General features: G+C 40.0%; 1 protein-coding gene across 1 annotated transcript in view; it reads left to right on the forward strand.

The window, feature by feature from the left end:
* Positions 1-8,457, forward strand: part of LOC124785478 (probable Rho GTPase-activating protein CG5521) — a 261,077-nt gene extending 252,620 nt beyond the window's left edge. The window contains exon 40 of the mRNA XM_047254185.1: positions 1,945-8,457. Within this exon, the coding sequence (XP_047110141.1) occupies positions 1,945-2,138 (194 nt within the window). The 3' untranslated portion in view covers positions 2,139-8,457. The remainder of the gene's footprint in view (positions 1-1,944) is intronic.
* The last annotated feature ends 13,183 nt before the right edge of the window (positions 8,458-21,640 follow it).

Raw genomic sequence — 21,640 nt, forward strand, 5'->3', positions numbered from 1 at the left:
CTAATCCTGTCATCTCACCATCTCACACACCCATACACCATGCAACCTCCCATAAAATCAGTATATATGATGTGGAGAGACAGATAGAGATTAGATTGAATTAGTTTGAGATATTTCACGAGCATTATTTTCTGGATTGTTGTGTGCATCAGTGCACTACTCACTTGTTAGGTGTAGGTGAATAGCTGGCTGTCCACATATTTGTTTCTTATTTTCATCCATTAATATCTTTTGAAGCTGCTCTGTAAAAATGCTTCCTTGGGAGAAATGTTTTTTATTGTCCAGCAGAGTTGCTGCTTTGAGGATGTGTTGGTAGTAAAGAAACACTGTTACCTTGGTTGGAGAGTCGTCAACAAGTGTTGAAGAAACTACAGGCATGTTCCAGGGAAAAGTGTGGGACCCAAAATGTTCAGAAATGTAAAATTGTGCCCTTCAAAGAATGAAAAATTTTGTATTGTGTGACTACAATATCAATATGGCACGATTGAAGTATGTCAAGTCATTCAAATACCTGTGTGTAACAATCAGTAGGGATCTGAAATGGAATGTTCATACATGCTTATCATTTTATGTGGAGCAGGAGACAAGTTTTAGTTCATTATTAGGACACTAGTAAAATCCAGTGTACAAAAGAAGTTACTTACAAAACACTTGTGCAGCCCATCCTAGAATGTTGCTGAAGCATGTGGGACCTATATAAAATAGAACTAATGGGGGATATTGAATGTACACAAAGAAAGGCAACGTGAATAGTCACAGGTTTGTTTGTCTCATGGGAGAGTGGCTTGGAGACGCTGGGGGAGGGGGGGATTGAATTGGCCTATGCTTGAAGATGGTGCAAATAATGTAAATTATCATGAGGAAGCCTACTACGTACAAAGTTTCAAGAACCAGCTGTAAGTGAGCAACCTAGGAATATAAACCTCCTAGGTATTGCTCTCTCAGGAATCGTGGGGTCAAGATTAGACTAATTACAAGGTACACACAGGCATTTATGCAGCGATTCTGCCATGCACTTCTTAGTGGTTTGCAGAGGTTTGATGTAGGTGTAGAATCCATTTTTGTACATAATATTTCAATGGCACAGTTGGTAATCTTCATCAGATATGCGGAGTGATAGTCTAAGGCAGGTCTACTGCTCAACTCTACTTGTGCCACAGTCATTGACACAAGGACAGTTAGAGCAATAATGTGCAACTTACAAAATGTCATTGATGCAGTTAACAGAGATTGTTATATGTAGGAATCGATTGTCACGTGGGGTGGAAAATTATACTCGTAGCTCACCACAGTGACAAAGCAAGGAATGATATCTCTTCATTAGAAGTCGGACTGCATAAATTAAAAAAGGCCATACTGACTCTTTTGCTTCTTTCGAGAGTCTTGTAGCTAAGGTATCATGACTCATTCACAGTGGCTGGACATGGCAGTTCACGATTAATGACATCTTTTATCGGGTGTTAACTACCTTGGATAACAAATATTCAAGAAAGTAGGCTTCTGTTGCATGACAATACTGCCACATACAGAGCACTACCCCAGGGGGAATTTTCAGTTTTGTAGTTCATATTGGATATGACAGATCAGTACTTTCTTCTTCATAGCCTCTCAGAATCAACAATTAAGTCACATTTCACACAAAAAACATATAGTAGCAGTGTTAATCACACATCTGCCATGGGGTTTTTCCTCTAGTTTCTCAAAGCATAAGTGTGTATTGGAGGAGAGTATGCTGATGGCATTTAGAGTGTTCATTGCCGGGCTCGATCAAGTATTTTTACTCCTCTGTAACAAATGTAAACAGGCAGAGATTTGAAAGTAAGTTTATTAGAATTCTTGTAATTGATTTTGTGACTGAATTTCTTCATTTTTGTTGAAATATCAGATATTTGTATTAACAGACAGCCTGTTTTTATGTTAATTAAATAAAAGTCTTTTCCACAGGAGCTGAAAGTATTAGAGTCTGGTTTGCAGGCAATGAAGTGGCATCTGCAGCTGACAGCGGACTTCACGGCATATCACCAAGACCATTAAAGAAACTATCTTTCAAGACTACAGCAAGGAAGTCTCTAGCTGTTCGCTGTGAATCTGTTTCTCTTACTCCACCTGACAGCCCCACAACTCGGAAAACAAAGTAAAAGTGATAATGCCCACTAAATATAATTTTATAACTTGACTCGTCAACGGTGTGCTTGTATATGTGTGTACGCATGTTTTAAAGGACTGGTTCTTTTGCACTAAGTGATGACCAAGAGTTATTTAGGAATGTCGACTGTCTTGACACAAACTTTAAATGAAAATGCAGAAGGTACACAGAAAGCATCAGCATTCTTATTTACTAGGTGCTATTTAGTGTGTTGTTTCTCAGGGATGTCAATAAGGACTGCTGCCTCTTGTATTGAGGATTTAAGTAAGTTTCTGGACACACTGTTAATAACAACTTGGTGCATTTGTGTTATTGTACCAGCAAGAAAGTGCCTGATCTTTCCATACTGGATATCGTTGGAATCTACTGAAACTTTCTCACACATTGCCAGAAGCTCAGTGAGTTGCACTGTTTACTTACCACGCAATGAAAGATACAAAAGTTGGTTGCTCATCACTTGTGATTAGTATTTGTCATTAACAGGTGTTATTTAAAGCTCTACAGATAAACAAACACTTGGAAGAAGAAAGAGCACATTATCAAAATGGGAGTATCAAAGGTATCCCAGTAGTTGGCATAAAACTTACCTCTTTGTCAGATGCTTCAAAACCTTAAGTGTCTTACATAGGAAACATATATTGTAAATTACTTTACCTACAGACGAGAGTTCCAATCTCCTGTGTAGCAAGCAGCAAGAGTGTCAAATAGTATTTTTTAACATTTTCTGCATGTACTTTTAAAGAGAGAATGTAATATCTTTGACTTAACTTTACAAAGAACTTACATTATCTCAGATTGTATTCATGAATTTTCTGTGGCTGTATCAATAATTCTTCTTTCTCTTTTAGATTTTACTTGACAAGCACTTATGTAGAAAAAGCAGCTAAGCACAACTACTTATAAATGTATATTTTTTTTTTGATTATTGGTGATAAAACAGTTTAAAACTCTGTAGATATTGAAACACTGAAGAAGATCAATAGAGATATATAATAACTGTAGAGTGACCCACAACTACTAACAGCACTGCATAGTAACACCAGTAAAATAACATCACTAATACTTTATAATTATCTGGAGGCACAGTATGCAGTTTGATCGCTAAAGCGTGACAGACATTAACTCATAATGCCTTGTGACTGAAGGAGTTCAAATAATTTTGAGCATTATTAAGGTGCCATTTCACTGCTAATGGTTAATATTTCACATCCAGGAATCTTTTCTGTGGGAAAAGAGCGAAAGGAATGAATAATAAATAATTAAGATGAGGAATACACATCCCCACAACAAAGTTAATGAGAATATTGGATAGATGCTGAAGGTCACAAACCATAATGAGAAATGGACATGCAGCGTGACTGACTTGGCAGTTCCAAGTTGTATCAGTTCCTCATTATAATTATCATTTACTTTCAAATCTTGGCGATAGTAAAGGAGATGAATGTTTTTCTTTTGAGTAAAAGTTGGCAGAATGTACTACAATTCTCGTAGATATAAAAGGGAAAAGATATTATTGTAGAATATGGTGCTATTTGGGAACATTTAAACACTGTATTTACAATTTTTGAGAACTGTGTTGGCAACTGTGGGCTACAGATATAACAGTAATAAATAACTTTACTTGTAGATTGTTCCTGAAGCTCATAATAGCAACACAAGTAAGTATGTGGTGATTATCTGAGTGGTACTGTTTACAAACGCATCCAGTGCACCATAAGAACACTTTCCTTCTGTGGCCAACAATGAGGAACATGTCAGGAAAAATACATTTCCTTCTGTGGCCAACAATGAGGAACATGTCAGGAGAAATACATTTCTCATTGTCAGCTGTACAAGAAATATTCTTCTGTGATCTCATTTCACAGTAGTGTGAAAGATAACTTTGTTTGCCATGATTCCTGCAACTTGGACCTCGCAAAATGTTATTGTCAACTGTTAATCATCAACTTTTAATTGTAGTTAAAACTTTAGCCTTGAAATTTTTCTGGCTGTAGTGATAAAAAAATCCTTGCAGCATTTAATGAAACTGTGAGAGCTTTATGCATTTCTCTAGTTATGGCTCTTGCCTTAAAGACACTAAAAACTCACTTCCTGCCACTTTCGGTTCTGAATTGAGTCATCTACAAACATGAACTTCACAGCATAGCATCCCATGTCATGGAGACAGGCTGGTAGTAACAACACTAACAGTGCGTGTGTTTCATATCATTTGTGTAATAACTTTCAGAGTCATAATTCTTCTGTGACTTGTACATTAGATTACCCTTCAACCAAGCCACCACTCTTTTTTTTTTTTTTAGTCCTTGTTGCGCACTTTGCTTTTATATGATATGTATACATCGCCATCTCCTTTCTTTTAAACAGTTTTCTGATATTTGTGCATTATGTAGTCAAATCATTGTTGTGGTGGCGTGAAAAATATGTTAGTCCATGAATTCTGTGACACACTGTGGATAACTGGAGTCAGCCTATCAGCAGTCCTTTACTTTTGTCTTGCATGCATCCTTATTAAATTTATAATTCGCAACAACAAAACCTACATTGCTCAGTAGCTCAGCAGCCATTTTTTCCCTGTAGATGCTCAATTAATTCGTCACCATCTTCAAAGTCTATATCAAAAGAAAAATAAAAGTACTGTTGTAATGGAAAATATTCACATTGTTTTCATATCGCCTTAAAGTTGACATTTAAAACAGTAGCATGTTGGTTATGTTCAGAAATGTGTTTATCATGTTAAACTGCCAATAATACTGAATTCTGTACGGATTTCTTTTGTAGATGGAAGTTTGTGGGGGGTATTGCATATGCTTCATAGTCTTCCTTTGATCACAATCCTCAGTTCACATAACAGCACTTGTGTAAATGTGAAGTGCTATTATTAAATTCTTTTTGATGAATTAGATATGAAAATATTCTTACTTTCCCCATCACCCTCTTCATATCATGAGCATACATCATTATGACAGTATTTATAGTGCTTAGTGCACGTTGGAAAGGATGGTATAAAGATATAAGCCATGATGCTTATTATGATATAAGAAGAATGTAGTGTTGTTTGCATAGTCAGTACTGCTTTGTTGAGGTCCTTGTGCAGTTATTTCACGTAGTTACTTATCAACTGTAGCTTCTTGCATGTTTTGTGCACAGAATACATTGACCTGTGAACTTCGTGTCACTTACAAAATATACTGAAAGTGACAACTATGTAAAAATATTTTTTCCATTATAATTTGAGGGATTTGAAACTACCTTTTTATTCAGTTTTTGCATTGAAAGTGCACTTTTTATCATGAAATTTCATTTTACAAATCATACTTAGCAAAAGTATATTACAAACTGCACAGGGACAACCATGGCACTTTTCACCCATATTTAGGTCCTCATATCTTGGAATTTAACAACAGATGTACTATAGGTGTTCAGTTCTTTCATTCTGAAATACAGTCACATACCTCTGAATTCAGTTCACAGACACTAAGTCTGTGGACTTCATGCTTTAGCAATGCTTCTGCATTGTTATATTTCGCATTGTGTTATGAAGGTTATACAGTACACATCAGAACTGAGATGTTAGTTGTTTACAAGTTTCAAACATTCAACAGTGCTATTGCCATCCCAGCTCTGACCAGCATTGAGTCTTTATTTTTAAAAGTTAAGAACTCATTCTGCCTAATTTTCTTTTAAGGAATATACTTTTGGTTTTCATTAGTCAAGTTGTATTTAAAAACTAATCGAAGATGTAGGCTGCAAAATTGCTGTACTCTAACAGATATAGAAATTTTTATTGTTCTACAAGCTTGTGGAATTACTTTTGACTATACATTGCCAATATTTTATGTCTGCTGTATACCGAGGGCTGAGCCATAGGATACACTGTGATTTTTGTGTTGTTAACAAAAATTCCAATAGAGTTTTGTTGTTGAACATGTGTTTATTACAAGTAAAAATAAGAAGAGATAGGGCTGGGCTGAGAACGAGTATCTCTTCTCATACCTAGCTTCGATGAGAACTCTTCGTACTATCATAATTTTTTTATTAACAGTATCCAATGTACTGTGTGTTTTCACAGTGGGTGAAAGTATTGCTTTCTGTCTAAGATGAAGTGCACTTAAATTTCATTAAGTTTTGGTGACTGACAGTGAGTGATTGTAACTGAATGTGACACCCCAATTGTCATGCATAGAAAATATTTAAAATCATAAACTTTTGTATACTTTCCCTCCAGTATACTGTATTATTCGCAAATTATATACTATGAAGGTAATTTGCATGATCTCACTTGCCCCTTTATTTGCTTATATTATGCTTCTTAATATTGTTAAAGGGTTGTTGTATTATACATTCCATGAAACTTATGTGCATACTTTAACAGACTTGCTTTGAATATTATTATTCTAACAAGTTAATTAGAATAATACAAAATAAGAAAGACTTTGACTGATTAACTAAAAAAATATCTGTATCACTCATCCAAAAAATGAACCAATGAATGACAAATAGTGATGCAACTTCATGTCACAGTACTACTCAGTAACTATGTGAACTCCACTTGTCGCCCAATGATAGAGCTATTTGAACCATTGTCCTTATAACATAAAGTTATGGTTATGTGATATTCTTTCTGAAAATGTGATCAGTAATGTGCACTACAGTTAAAATTGCTTTTAGTAAGGTAAAACTAAATTTGTATTATTTATACATTTAGCATATATATATATAACACAGTGTAATCAAACAGTATTCATATGTTATTTATTTATGTAGTAACATTTATTTGGTTTTATTTATTCCTGTATTTATTTATTTATTTGTTCAGTTCATATATTTGTATATATTGACAAACAATTAAGCAGTAATGTTATTTGTGGTCTGTGACTTGCACCATTACGTTGTGTGTGTATAAAATAAACATTTATAGTTCATATGTTTTTGTTTGTTATGACAAACTATTTACGTATTTTTGACAGTGTTGCTGCATTCCATAAATTAACGCTCTGTTAATATAACATATAATTGTCTTATTTAAACTTCATTGGTGCTGTCATTCTCTGCTGTTTTCCATATTGTCCTCTTTTTCACTGTTATATGAATATGTACTTAATTGTGTAGTGTAAATAATAATCTTTTTGGAAGACTTCATGATGTAGGTGTTTATGTATATATTTAGCAATTGAACTACAGTCTCAAAATCTGTGAATATTTAAAGTAAAATTATGTTACTGTGTTTGACTGTGGCACATTTGTGATATAAAAATTGTAACTGCTGTTATCCTGCCTCTGTTTTCTTTCCATTTGAAGGTTTTATGAAAGAGGTTTTTTATTGACAAAATACAGTTGGGTTTCCTGACGTACTTGTGACAACAAGTAATATTGAAGATATTTCATTTCAAGTATAAAAGGAAATAAGAGAATTTTTGAAATTCCTTAATTATAAATCACAGTACAAGTTCATTTCAAATTTTATAATAAAATGTACATCATATTTCTTAACACACATTAGAAGTGTGAGTCTGTAAACCAGTTTCAGCACTGATGATTTTTGCTATTAATAGTAGCTGTTCTATTGAGCAGGTACTGTTAAGACACTTCTATGCAATAACAGAGACAAAACATGATTTTTATCAGTGAAGTTGAATGGCAGGTTAAAGTTTCTCTAGTGGATAAATAGCTTTGAAATCAAGAAAAATCAGCATTGTTAATGTTTGGAGCCATACAATTTTGCCAGTATAAATTTTTAAACAACAGAATTCGTGTGATGGATGCTTTTTTGTGGGCATTTATACAAAATATTATTTTGTCAGTTTACTGATTTTGAAAACAACGATGAGCCTTTATAAGATTGTTGAATATTTTCTGTATTATAGTGTTTAAGAAAAGTTAATTATTGGGAAGTATTCACATTAAGCTAGATGTAAGTACAAATAACGCCATTAATGGAAAGAGACACAGTAATCTAATACAGTACAGGAAAACATTATGCTTGTGATCAGACAAAATAAGTGTAAATGGCATTTTAAAATAAGGTGCCATGAATGTCTTTCATTTGCTGTCTGACTGCATTGCAAGTAATGTTCTTATTTTACACAATAAATTATGGCTATGTTTCATAATAATAAAGTAGTTTCATTTACAAGTGAGTTTCTAATATTATAGTTCATTGACTGTGATGAAATCATTATGAGGCGTATAAAATCTTTACATGTAGTGACCTTCTTGCGCACAATCAGTTACTGTACTTAAGATCTTTGTCACTGTGCTTTTATATCCTTCTGTTATTTATAGAATGTACATATAAACTACACACTTTGTAAATAGCTACATTTAATGTATGATAAAGTCCATTAAATGTACATATTTAAATAAACAATTGATTTTACTGCCTTGACAAACACTTTCTAATTTAATATGTAGTGGAAATAATATAAATAGAATATGGGAAGCTCTGTGAGTTATTAATTTACTATTTAGGAAGGGCCAAAGGGGAATATCTGTTGCAAGAAGTTCAGCTAAGCAGTGTAGATGAATTGAATAAATAATTGGGCAGTATAATGTGTTTGTGTTTGATGGGTATGGAATGAAAAGAAGAATGTGAAATTGTGGTCAACCACATCTTATGTCATCATTAATTAGAAACTAAGAGGGTGTGGGATTAACAAAAAAAAATTCACTCTATTATGATCTTTGCAGGGGCACATTAACATAATAATGGATTTATAATTACTGTAAACTCCATAGCTGGCAACTCCATACTGGTTCAAAAATGTGTGTTGCTTATTTAAAAAAAAAAAATCTGATTTTGTAGAGTAGAGGAACACCAGGTTCGGTATTGTATAATATGATCATCAGGAACTGTGTCTTCTCCTCACTGTATGAAGTCTGGTGATAAAAATTGCTAATGGAACATATTTGTTGTTTGCGTGTTTACAGCTAGACAAATTCATCAAGTAAGTAATGATATGAGAGCTTTAAATAAGCTATACTCATTTCTACAATTTTCTTTTTTCAAACACCTGTTAGTTTCATTTTCAAGTCTAGTTTGCCTGCATCCATGGTCTGTAATTAATGTAATTGTTTCACTATTCCTGCTGGGCCACATTTCTGGTTTCCTGCAAGTCATGAATCTGTGTGTTCTCATAGTTTTAATACTTTTTTTCACATTTTTCACTTTTCTTTTAACCTAGTAAATTTCCCATTTTTTGTAATAGACCATAACACTTAATAATTAAGTGAAGTACAGGAGCTGGACTATATTTCAGAATCACTGCCAACTTTTTAATATCCTTGTAATAACTCTCAACAATATATTCATCATCATGTTATATAGTGTCATCCTATCCCAAAACTTCTCCACTTTTGTAGACCAGACATACAAACAAATGAAGTGGTCATCTTCGGGAACAAGCATGGCTGTGTTCCATGGGAGAGGCCCTTCACAAGTTTCAGAAACTGTACTCTTGGCCTGATACAGATTCATTGATTATATTTTTGTGGGTTGGAGTCTTTGTGAACATCTCCCCGATGTCCTTCAACAGCTAAACTCGTGTTTTCAGTTTCAGTTAACCTGGCCCATCCTCAAATCAAAACTCATTTACTGGATGCTTACTTTCATATCACTGAGGCTCACACGCAAACTTCATTCCAAGTGAAACCAACCAACGATAAGTAATATCTCCACTTTATCAATTGCCACCCCATTCTATGTCCAATGCTGTCTTCCCTATAGCCTACAGGCTTGGTAATCTAACCGGCCGTAACACCAAATCCCTCAACACCTACATCAGTAATGTTCCCTAGGCTTCTTACATCTTTTGTACTGTGTTTGAAAACAAATCTCCTGTGCTGTCTGCTCACTTAATGGAGTTTTTCTTTTTATAAAAAAGAAATGATACTATTTCTTGTCATTCAATTGTAGCAGATGATGCCCTATTTTCATGAACTGAGAAAAACCATTCAACAGAGCTACTTTGACAGTAACCATGTTTATTAATTTTTTGAAGCTGTGTGATAGAAGTGATTGATTTTTAACTATGCTGACTTGATTAACATGTTATTTTAAATTGCAGGCAACTGCACCATATTTCCACATTTTGAACGAAATGTTCCACACTGGCTACAAAATACTTTTACTGAAAGTCATGACCAGTTTCGCGTCAATTGAAGACGTATCCTAAGGTGATCTGTACAAAAATTAAGAAGAAAATTTTTTAGACAGAATTAGTAACAAAGATTTGAAGAACTGATGGTTATTCAAAAAGAGTATCATGTAGCAATTCTTGAATTATACTCACAGAGATTTTATTTAACAACTCATCCAAATGGTAACTGCCTTACAGTCATTACCCATCATTCATGTCCAGTTGTAAAAATGAGCATGCTAAAAGCAATAGTCCATAGTTAAAATAAAGGGGTAGTATAGGACCTATAGAACAAAACCTGAATCAAGACCATGTGGAATAAAGAAAGTCGTAGAGTAGTAATGCACCCAGAAAATTTCAATGTATCAACCCAATAAACAAGAAGAGCCTTGCCGAGCTGTGAGCAGGGCAGTGGTACAGCGGCAGCAGGTAACGCAGTGTGGAAGATATTTACAAATGATGTCAGATGAATGGAAACAAAACTGTTGCTGTAGAAATTGTGAAGGGTGGGGGACAGCTGAACATGTGTTAAAAGCTACTTAAAAATAGGCAACAATGTAGAATGGCCTGAGCCCCATTTATAAAACAAACTGGACAGTTAAAATGTAAAAAAATAATACAGCCTGAGTGGTAATACAAATTCTGTCTTTCCAAAATATAGTTCCATATTGTGGAAAAATGCAACAGGCTAAACTGGGAAGCTAAAGACCTGTAATAATAAAATAGTGGCTATAGGTGTAATGCCTATTTCCTTAAAATTTGGTAGAAGACTCTCGCATTGCAGATCTGTCTGTGCATTCAGGGTGGAATCAGAGAACTGGTTTAGAGCATGATAAATCTCACCTTCCTCTAAAACATTAAAGGTATTGCCTAGGTGCAATTTCAGATCCCTTGCTCACCTTCTTTGTGCAGCACAGTGGATAAGGGATTTGAAAAATTGTTTGTATTGAAAATGAAGAGGGCAAATTGATTATGTGGAGACAGTGGCATACTCTTCTAGGTTGCTATATAATCTTGGACTTTTTGAGTGATGTTACTTTGATGTATGCCAATTCAACAAGCTACTTCCCATGCTGGAAACCCTTGTCACCGTAAAGTAACAATGTGCGTGCAGTCTAAACTTGAAATGTCCCTTGAGGAATCTTGCCTAACTGTGTACACAGAATGCATTGTTCTGTTCATGATTGGAGACACAGTGAAGCAAGCAAAACTATTGTGGTTTCAACAGTCTGTTATTATACCTCTTAATTGCATTAACATGTCAGGTAGCTCTAGAAGTTGATAACAAGTGAAGATAGCAGATGCGTGCCCACATGGGATGGGTATGGTTCCATAACAGTTAATTCCACAAAAAGCTTTTTGTATGAAAAGTTAAATGTACTTTCACTTTGAATATTGCAATATTGTTGGAATATGCTGAACTGCAGCCAAGTAGCATAAGATCCGCCTAATTTGTGATTAAGGCTGTCAACAACCTAAAGTTTTGGTTTGAACAGAACGATGCTTTCCTACACTCTGTCCTGCCGGAGATGTTTTGCCTCTGGCTTCCTCTGTGCTTTGAACTGATTTACACAGGCAGGTGTAGGGGCATTAGATTTCAATTTTAACTGCAAACCAAGGAGCAACTTGGCATGAGTTTCATTACCAAGTTACTCAGAGGCAAAAGGGACAGAAGAATAATCGTAGGCATGACTGGGGATTGAACCCTCTGGCCTTTGGATTACTAGTCTGGAACCTGCCCGTTGAGCCACCAAGCCACACTACCGGTAAGTCATGAGTACAGCTGGACTATTAATGTGGTCCATCTGGGCAGTGATCTACTTCCCAGAATAGGATTCCAAAGTGTTGCTCATAATAAATATGGTGAGGTACAGGAAACAGCAGGACACGGAACATATTTAAATTCTATAATTTGTAGACATCAAAAGTAAACATCATTACACACAGTCAATTAATAAATACATTGTGGAATACAAGTAATTGTGCTTCTGTGATGTGTGGTTCAACTTCTTGTTTTTGTGACCTGAGGAATGTGTTGGGCAGCCACAAAAAATTGATGTTTGTATTGGTGAGAACCTCTGTACAATGAACTCCTCATTTGTAGTAAGCTCGTGGTTAGCTGCATGCTGCTGTCTGCTGTGATCTGGAATGTTTTTCATAACTGCAGTTTACAATATCATATGTAAAGATGAACATCATGGTTTGGCAATTATTCTAATAAATTTTAAACTCATAATTGCAATATACTTTTTTATCTATTCAGCATTTAATTATGATGGGCAGACAAAAAGTTGTAAATTCCACTTAAAAAAAATAAAATTATGACCTTTTATTTGTTGATTTGCAAGTATGTGCCTGCTATCCTGATAGACATTGAAATCCCCATGCCACTGTACTGCAGTACGCCGCTAGAGTTGCCAAGGAATCATGTGGTAATTCGTTATGTTCACTTGAAGGGGGAAGATGCTGCAACAATCCATTCTGAGTTGGTGTTGGTTTGTGCCAACAATGCACATTAAATGGCACTGGTTAGGTAGCACAGACACTCCCAGCGTAGTCAAACAAGCTTGAATGACAAAGAACAAAATAGAAGACCATCTCCCTCTAAAGAACCAGGAATTACAAGGCCCCAGTGCTCAAAGATCAGCATACCATAATTGAGGCAATTGTTCAAAATGGGGAAAATCAGTCATGGATCACTTTTCAACATCTTGTAGGAGATTTTGTACATCACAAATGATGCCAACCACTGAGCTCCATGACTGCTCTCACCAGCTCAAAAAGTTTGCCAAACCGAGAAAGCAGTGGAAATGTGAGAGCTGCAACAGGCTAATTGAGCTGACTCCTTTAGTACATTATCACTATAGATGAGTGCTCAGTATTTCACTGTGACCTTAAGCCAAAGAAGCTAAGCAAGCAGTGGAAATTCCCACCAAAAAAGCAAACACTTAACCATCATTGAGCAACATGACGCTGTTGTTTTCTTCTGCCTGCCTTAATATGGTGCTCACAGATTATGTTTGTAGGGAATAAACCATCACAGGAACATGCTACTGAAATCTCCTGCTGATGTAATGGGAGGATGCCTGTATGAATTGTCAAATGAAGCTGTTGAAAGGAGCATTTTTGCTCCATTAACAGTGTCCAAGCTCATTCGGCCTGGGCACAGTCGTGTGATGCCTCTTTGAGCTATCAAATTTTGCTGCCCCTTCCCCCCCACCTCCCCCCCCCCCCCCCCCCGCGCCCCCCGCCTTCCCCCCCACATTCCTGTCATGGCACTCAGAAACATTTTTGTCGTTCCTCAGATGAAGAAACCATTGGATGACAGATATTTCCAGACTGATGACTAAGTGATTTTTGAGATGGAACATTTCTTGAAAAAATTGTAGACTTCTGGCACCAGAGTTTTCACCAAGTCATCCATTTTTGTGAAAAATGTGTTGCAGTGAAGTTTGAATGATTAGAGAAGGACTGACAACCATCCAGTTTCAAGGTCACAGATTGATTTTATGAGGGAATAGTTACAAGGTGTACATAAAGTCCGGGAACACTTTCAATTATTTATTGCACAAGAACCAAACACTGTTCAGATATCATACATATGTCATTTTGAAGAGAAACCCTGAAAGTTTTTTTCATGTATACCCCCACAGCTTAGTTTGTTAATCTGTCAACAGTCTGTGCTAGTATCAAACATGAGGAGTTCAGGTGTGGAGCAAGCTTTCTGTGTGTTGCAATTCGACAAAAACAAGTGTGCTACAGCAGTTCAACGCCCCCAGGTGCTCAGCATTCATTTGCTGGGTACGGGCTTGGCGACCTCGGGGTTCCTGAGCTGGGAACTGGTAAGCGCCGCCAGTCCCCCGTCACCGTAAGCTCTGAGCATACTTCCGCGACCACCGTGTGGCGTGGCGGTGGAATGTTGTGTGTCTCAGGGAATGGGGATCTTGGCTTGACCGCCTGGATCGCGAGGATGGAATAAACCTCTATAAACAACCCCTCAATCTCAAGGTGTGCTGCGCGCTGATGAGATGCATGGCTGTTGAGGTGGAACAGTCGTTAGCGGGCAACCTCTGGGGAACCTGCTGCACCTCAGTTGTATAAGGCTTACCTAGGCACGCGGGGCTCTGTCTAGGTGGACTCCTAGTTCCCTAGCTGCTCGTGGGACCGAGATGGAACCCTCGAACTTTTCTTCTTCTCCTCCCAGCGGAAAGGGTGGGCCACTGGTAGGTTCTAACACCCAATCTAACAAGAGGGCTCGTGTAGCCAGTCCTCCTGATTCAGGTAGTTGTAACAGAACGCATGCTGCTTCGCAGAATGTGTTTCTTATAATTAAATGAAAAGATGGGAGTTTCAAAAAAGTTTCACCATTTTATATCCAGAAGGGCTTAGAAGGTATTGATGGCACATTAAAATCTGTGAAGCGCTTGCGAAATGGCACCTTGTTGGTTGAAACATCTAGCTTCCAGCAAGTTTAGAACCTTCAGAAGGCACAATTTCTTGGGGAATTTGCGATAGAGACTGAATTTCACAACACCTTGAACTACAGCAAGGGTGTTGTGACTTGCAGAGATCTCATTGACATTCCCCAAGACGAACTGAAGGCTGAATGGTCCTGGGAAGGAATTGTCGACGTGCAACACGTTATGAAACGGGTGGATGGTGCTCTCATGAAATCTGACTCATTTATCCTTACCTTTAACAGCACCAAATTGCCAGAGCATGTGAAGGCAGGTTTCCTACGTCTCAGTGTACGGCCTTATTACCCCAACCCCATGCGGTGTTTTAAATGCCAACACTTTGGACACACTACTCTCGGCTGTAAAGGGGAAGCTACTTGTGGGAAATGTGGTAAAGCCGCCCATGAGGGAGTTGGTTGCTGCTCTCCTCCCAAGTGTGTCAACTGCTCTGGGGATCACCCTGTGTGGAGTAGGGAATGTAGAGTTTTCCTTGAGGAACGGAAGATCCAGGAACTTAAAACCACCAAACGCGTCCCGTATGGTGAGGCAAAGAAGATTTACAAGTCCATGCAGCCACCCACGTTCGCTGCTTCCTTTTTTTCTGTTCTGAAACAGCCAGTCGAAAACCGATGCCGCTACACAAACGGAGGTTGCTACTGTCAGCACTAACACTTGCGTTTGTCAATGTATGTGTGCTGCTGCCGTTCCTGTGAAGCCTGCTGTCCCCTCCCCCCCTCCCCCCTCCGGCCTTCTGACCAGGCCGTGGTAGCTGACATCGTGGAACTTCCTGCCCCTTCCCGGGTCCAGTCTTGTGCACTGCCCAGCACTGCTACACCCCCTACAGCTTCTGAGGTTTTGGCTCCAATGCCACCTCAGTCCAGAAAATCTAAGCCAAAGCCAAAGGTAAAGCCTCGCCCACTAAAGGAGACTGAAGTTATACAGTCTGCTGATGTTGATGTCATTCTCTCTGACGTCTCTCTCGACTCCTCTTCAGAGGCGATGGAGGATGATGTCAGACTGGGGCAATCATCTCGCCCCAAAACTGAGCCTCCACCTGTTGTGGGCTCTCCTCCCCGACAGAAAGTGAGAATGAAGGTACTCCCACCCTCATAGATGGCTCCCATTATACAGTGGAACATGAATGGATTCCGGGCACATGTGGAGGAACTGAACCTCCTAGCACGGCAACACCTTCTGTGCTTGTGTTTACAGGAAACGCATTTAAAACCATCTGATGCTCCTGTACTAAGGGGCTATACGTTGTATCGCAAAGATGACCTGACTGGAGAAAGGGCCAAAGGCGGAGTCACCGTGTTTGTCAATAATGACCACCACTCCACTACTCTCCCCCTGGATACTGACCTGCAAGCAGTTGCAGTTGAAATTCATTCACGTCAGAGCCTTACCGTTTGCTCCCTTTATTTACCCCCTCTGGATGCAATGACCTTAGACGCTCTCACAGATCTTATCGACCAACTTCCCCGCCCATTTCTCCTCCTGGGAGACTTCGATGTCCATCATGTCCTGTGGGGCTCCACTTCTCTTTGCACTCGAGGTCGAATTTTGGAGAGCCTCCTAACATCTCAAGTGCTGTGCATCCTCAACACAGGTACTCTGACTCATTTCTCTACTGCTACTGGATCATTCTCAGCCATTGACCTATCTTTCTGCTCTCCAACCCTCACCGACTCTGTTCACTGGGAGGTCATTAACGACCTTCATTCCAGCAATCATGTCCCCATCCGCATTCATCTCCTGGATGGTGTATTGCTGGAGCAGAGGCCGCCATCGTGGATGATTGGCAGGGCTAACTGGCCACTGTTCACTCGGTTGGCTATCTTTGAATGCCACAACAGCGTACAGGAATGGGTGGATCACATCACACTTGTGATCCATCATGCTGCTGACCTGTCCATACCACAGTCTTCTGGCCCTCATAAGCGGCGCCTTGTGCCTTGGTGGACAGAAGAGTGCCGTTCAGCCGTCCAGGACAGGTGTGCGGCTCTTCGCCGATTTAAATGCCGCCCAACAGCGGTCAATCTTACCGCCTTTCAAATCGCGAGAGCCAGGGCACGCCGTGTCATGAAAGAGAGCAAGAAAAGGTCATGGCAGGAGTTCCTGGACTCCATCAATCGTTCCACGTGTTCCACAAAAGTATGGGAAGCCATCCGGAGGATTTCCGGTAAACGCAGCCGTTTACCAATAGCTGCAGTCCTGAACCAGGGATGCCTCCGAACGACACCCAGAGCCATTGCTCAGATGCTGGCAGAGCATTTTGCACGAAGTACTGCCACTGCAACCCAGGATCCAGCGTTTCGTCGCTACCGTGCGACTGTCGAAAGAGCGAACTTGGACTTCTGGTCGAATAGTTCTGAGGCCTACAACTCCGCTTTCTCCATGTGGGAACTTGAATCGGCACTTACTGAGACTTCTGACACTGCACCAGGTTATGACCGCATCTGGTACTCCATGCTTCGACATCTGCCAGTGGCGTCAAAGGAAATCCTCCTCGAATGTTTTAATCTCGTATGGCAGACAGGAGTGTTCCCCACCTCATGGAGGGAGGCAATCCTCAACCCTCTCCTCAAACCGCTCATGTCCCAGTAGTTATCGTAGTATCGCCTTGACAAGCTGTCGGAAAGACCCTGGAACAGATGATTAACCGTCGTCTGGTCTGGCTGTTAGAAACCAGACAGCTCCTTAGTCACTTTCAGTGTGGATTCCGAAAATTTCGGTCCACGGTTGACAACCTGACCCTCCTAGAGGCGGCTATTCAGCAGGCTTTCCTCCGTCAGCATCACTGTATCGGTATCTTCTTTGATATCAGTAAGGCATATAATACTACTTTGAGACACTGTATTCTTGCACAACTGCATCAATGGGGCTTTCGTGGCCGCCTCCCCATTTTCATTCGGTCTTTCCTGTCTCAGCGGTTTTTTCGGACCCGCGTTGGTAACACACTGTCTGATCGCTTTGAGCAAGAGAACGGTGTCCCCCAGGGCAGTGTTTTAAGTGTTACCCTCTTTGCCATAGCCATCAACAGTATAACATCTACAGTGAGGAGTCCAGTACAATGCTCCTTGTTTGTGGACGACTTTGGTGTTTTCTGTTCCTCCTCCAGTGTTGCAACCATGAGCCGTCAGTTGCAGCTAACAGTGCGGCGGTTAGAGGAGTGGGCTGCAAAGACGGGTTTTCGGTTTTCTGCCGATAAGTGTGTTTGTGTTCATTTTAATCATTCTCATCGTCTTTTTACTTTGCCTGCCTTGCATATGGGGGATACTGTCCTACATTTTAGAGACACAGTGCGGTTTCTGGGCCTCATTTTTGACTCCAGGTTGTCTTGGCTGCCACACCTACGTGACTTGAAAGCCAGAACCCTGAAGGCACTGAACATCCTCAAGTGCCTCAGCCACAGGTCTTGGGAGTGGACAGGGCGCATCTCCTTCAGTTTTATCGAGCTTTTGTGCGTTCACGGCTGGACTATGGGTGCACAGTATATGGGTCAGCAAGGCCGTCTTATTTGCAGATCCTTGACGCTGTTCACCATCCTGGGATTCGACTAGCCACGGGTGCTTATCGGACCAGTCCCGTACCCAGCCTCTGTGCTGAGGCTGGCGAACCGCCACTTAACATCTGGCGGCAGCTCCTGCTGGTGCGCCAGGCTTGTAAGTTTCTTGCAGCTCCCAGCTCGCCTGCTCACCCTCTTGTTGCCCATCCACCTCTGGACCGCCTTTTTTCCCACCGTCCCCAGGCTATGTTGCCGTTTGGGATGCGTGTGCAACGTGTGCTAGAGTCGCTCTGTGTGGACTCTGTACAACCCCAAATCCTGGGTTTTAAGCACCTGCCACCTTGGTTACCGAAGAGGCCCAGAGCGATTTTAGATTTATTGCAGTACAAGAGAGATTGCACTCCTGCCACCGTTTTTAATGCAGCATTTTCTCCCATTTTATCTGAGCACCACGACTATGTAGCTGTTTTTACGGATGGGTCAAAACAAGGGGATTCTGTTGGTTGCTCAGTTGTTTTTCCGGATCGTGTCCTCAAGGTCCAACTGCCTCAGACTTTTACTCCTAAATTTCTTCTCTGTTCCAATTCACTCAGTGCCCTTCACTCATTGCAATGTTTCTGTCCGGCAGACAAAATAGTCCAGACCATCCAGGATGCCCTCCTCCGACTACAGCGATTGGGGAAGGTTGTAGCTTTCTGCTGGGTTCTGGGGCATGTCGGCATTGCTGAGAATGAAAGGGCAGATCTCGCAGCCAAGGAGGCGTGTCTCGATCCACAAGTATCTCAGTGTGCTATCCCCCTGCACGCACTCACCTCGCTGTTGAGCTCACGAGTCATGCGTCGGTGGGAGGATGAGTGGCTGGAAGTGACTGACAATAAGCTCCATATAGTCAAGCCCACAATGCGTGTGTGGTGTACTTCCTTTCAGCCCCATCGACGGGACGAGGCTCTCCTCACTCGGCTTCGAATAGGCCACAGCCCTATGACACATGGCTTCCTGCTCTGGCGAGAGGACCCTCCAATGTGTGGTGCTTGCGGCATCCAGGTCACTGTGCGCCACGTTTTATTGGATTGCATTTTATTTTCTGACCAGCGGGCCACAGCTGACTTGCCAGCAGACCTGCCATCTCTTGTAGGCAACACTCGGACGAATGTGGTTAAAGTTTTAAAGTTCTGTGCCATGTCAAATGTTTTTACAAAGATTTTAGGGAGAGGACTTTAATTTGCTCACTGTGTGACAAGCTCGCCCATATTTTATGTAGGTGGCCAGCCAATGACAATTTCCTGTGGCATTCTTGTTACTATGTTTTCCCTTTCCTTAGGTTTTAATTTCTTATGTAGCATTTTTCTTCTTTTCCAGCTTTCTCTGAGTGTGTGCTTCAGTTTTATTAGGTCTGTCCACATTCGTTCCTTTTAATGTGTGTCAGGGCGCTGATGACCTCGATGTTGAGCGCCCATAAGCCCCAAAACACACCACACACACACACACACACACACACACACACACACAGCAGTTCAACGGATGTTTAGAACCAAGTACGGTAAGAAGCCACCAACAAGGAAGGCCATTAATCACTTGCACAACAAATTCATTATGATATGTTGCTTGTGCCTGGCAAAGAGAAGCGGAAGTCGAAAACTGTACGGGCCATTCTTCTTTGCCAAGAGCTTTGTCTCTGGATATTCCTACTTCGACATGTTGCAGCAATGGCTGATGCTTCAAATGCAATTGGACTATTCGTTCATCTTTTAGCAGGATGGGGCTACACCCCATTTTCATCGTGAAGTTTGTGGGTACCTGAAAACGGAGCTGCCACATCGATGGATCGGCTGTGCTACAGAAGGGGACAGCTGTTTCATGAAATGGCTTTCCTGATCACCAGGTCTCACTTGTGACATTCTTCTGTGGGTACACATTATGGATCTGGTGTATGTACCGCCTCTACCACGTGATGTAGCAGCGCTCGGGGAGAGAATATGGGAAGTGACTGCCAAAGTCAACGACGCCATGCTGGGACAGGTATGGCAAGAATTTGATTACTGTATTGACATCTGACCGATCACTCGTGGTTCGCATATCAAGTGTTTGTAAAAAATCTTTCAGAGTTTCTCTTTGAAATGCCTTATGTATGACATCTGTACAATGTTTAGTTCTTGTGCAATAAATAATTGAAAATGTTTCCAGACTTTATGTACAACTTTATAACTGCCACTCATACATTTTTTTAAACAAGTGTCTGTGATAAATGAGCATGTATTGCACAATGGTTGTGGATACAGTTCAGATACCTATGACATGTCTGCTCCCTTTCAATAAAGCTTTTGTAAAAATTTACAGAGAATTCTTTTTGAAAATATCAGTTGACCTTCATTTCTACTCCAGATGCAGTTTCTGTAGGAACTGGAATTGATGTCTGCGAAATACCATATTTTTTATTGTTGTGTTTTATTTATACACTTTATTTTTTCTAGTGTGTTAATTATTTTAGTGCTGCCAAGACATTTTGCTAGCCATCACAGATGAGAAACAAAATTTAGTATTATGCAATGTATGAATAACATTTGTGGTTCACCATTTGTGAAGTAGTGAAGGAAGGAAAGAAGATCGATTTGAATTTAGCTTTCCATTAGTCAGTTTTATGTTCCTTAGTTAAGTGTTCACCGCATTTTAAAGTAAAAAGCAAGCAAACTGGAAACCCTGCGTTCCCAGGTCGCTCCATGCGATGAAGGAGGAGGATCCAGATAGGTACCTCGAATTTTATGAATGGCTTTGTGACGATGAACAGTTGTAATTTTTAACTGAATGGAACCATCAATCACAATAGTGTGTACTAGGTGAAAGGTAGCCCCATGTTATGGAAGAATGAGCAGTTAACCTTTCTAGGGTATCAGTGTGGTGTAGTATGTCTGTTAGCGGACTTGTAGGGCCATTTTCTTCTGAAGGAACAGTGACAAATGTAAAGTACCTTACCTTGTTGCAGGAATGAATTGTACCAGCTTTTTGCCAACTGTACAGAGATGGAGACCTTCCCCTCTGCCTCTCACCCATTCAACAGACAGTTCAATGTCACATTATCATTGTGATGTGTGGCAGTTCCTGGATGAAACATTTATTGAGAGGTGGACAGGCTCACAAGGAATCATTGAGTTTTCTCCCAGGTCTCCTGATCTAGCTCTGCTAGACTACTTCTGTGGGGAACTCTGAAGAAAATTGTTTACACCACAAAGCCAGGTATGATGGATGACATGAGAGACGTGATTGTTACTGCCTGTCAGTCCATTACAGTGGCAACCATAACACGTGTCAGTATGTTGTGTAGCATTGCAGATGCTGTATTGCTGCTGACAGAGGACATTTTGAGCATCTTCAACATTTAAAAATCATCAGTAATGTT

The sequence above is a fragment of the Schistocerca piceifrons genome, chromosome 1 (genome assembly GCF_021461385.2).
Source record: "Schistocerca piceifrons isolate TAMUIC-IGC-003096 chromosome 1, iqSchPice1.1, whole genome shotgun sequence".
Classification (NCBI taxonomy): domain Eukaryota; kingdom Metazoa; phylum Arthropoda; class Insecta; order Orthoptera; family Acrididae; genus Schistocerca; species Schistocerca piceifrons.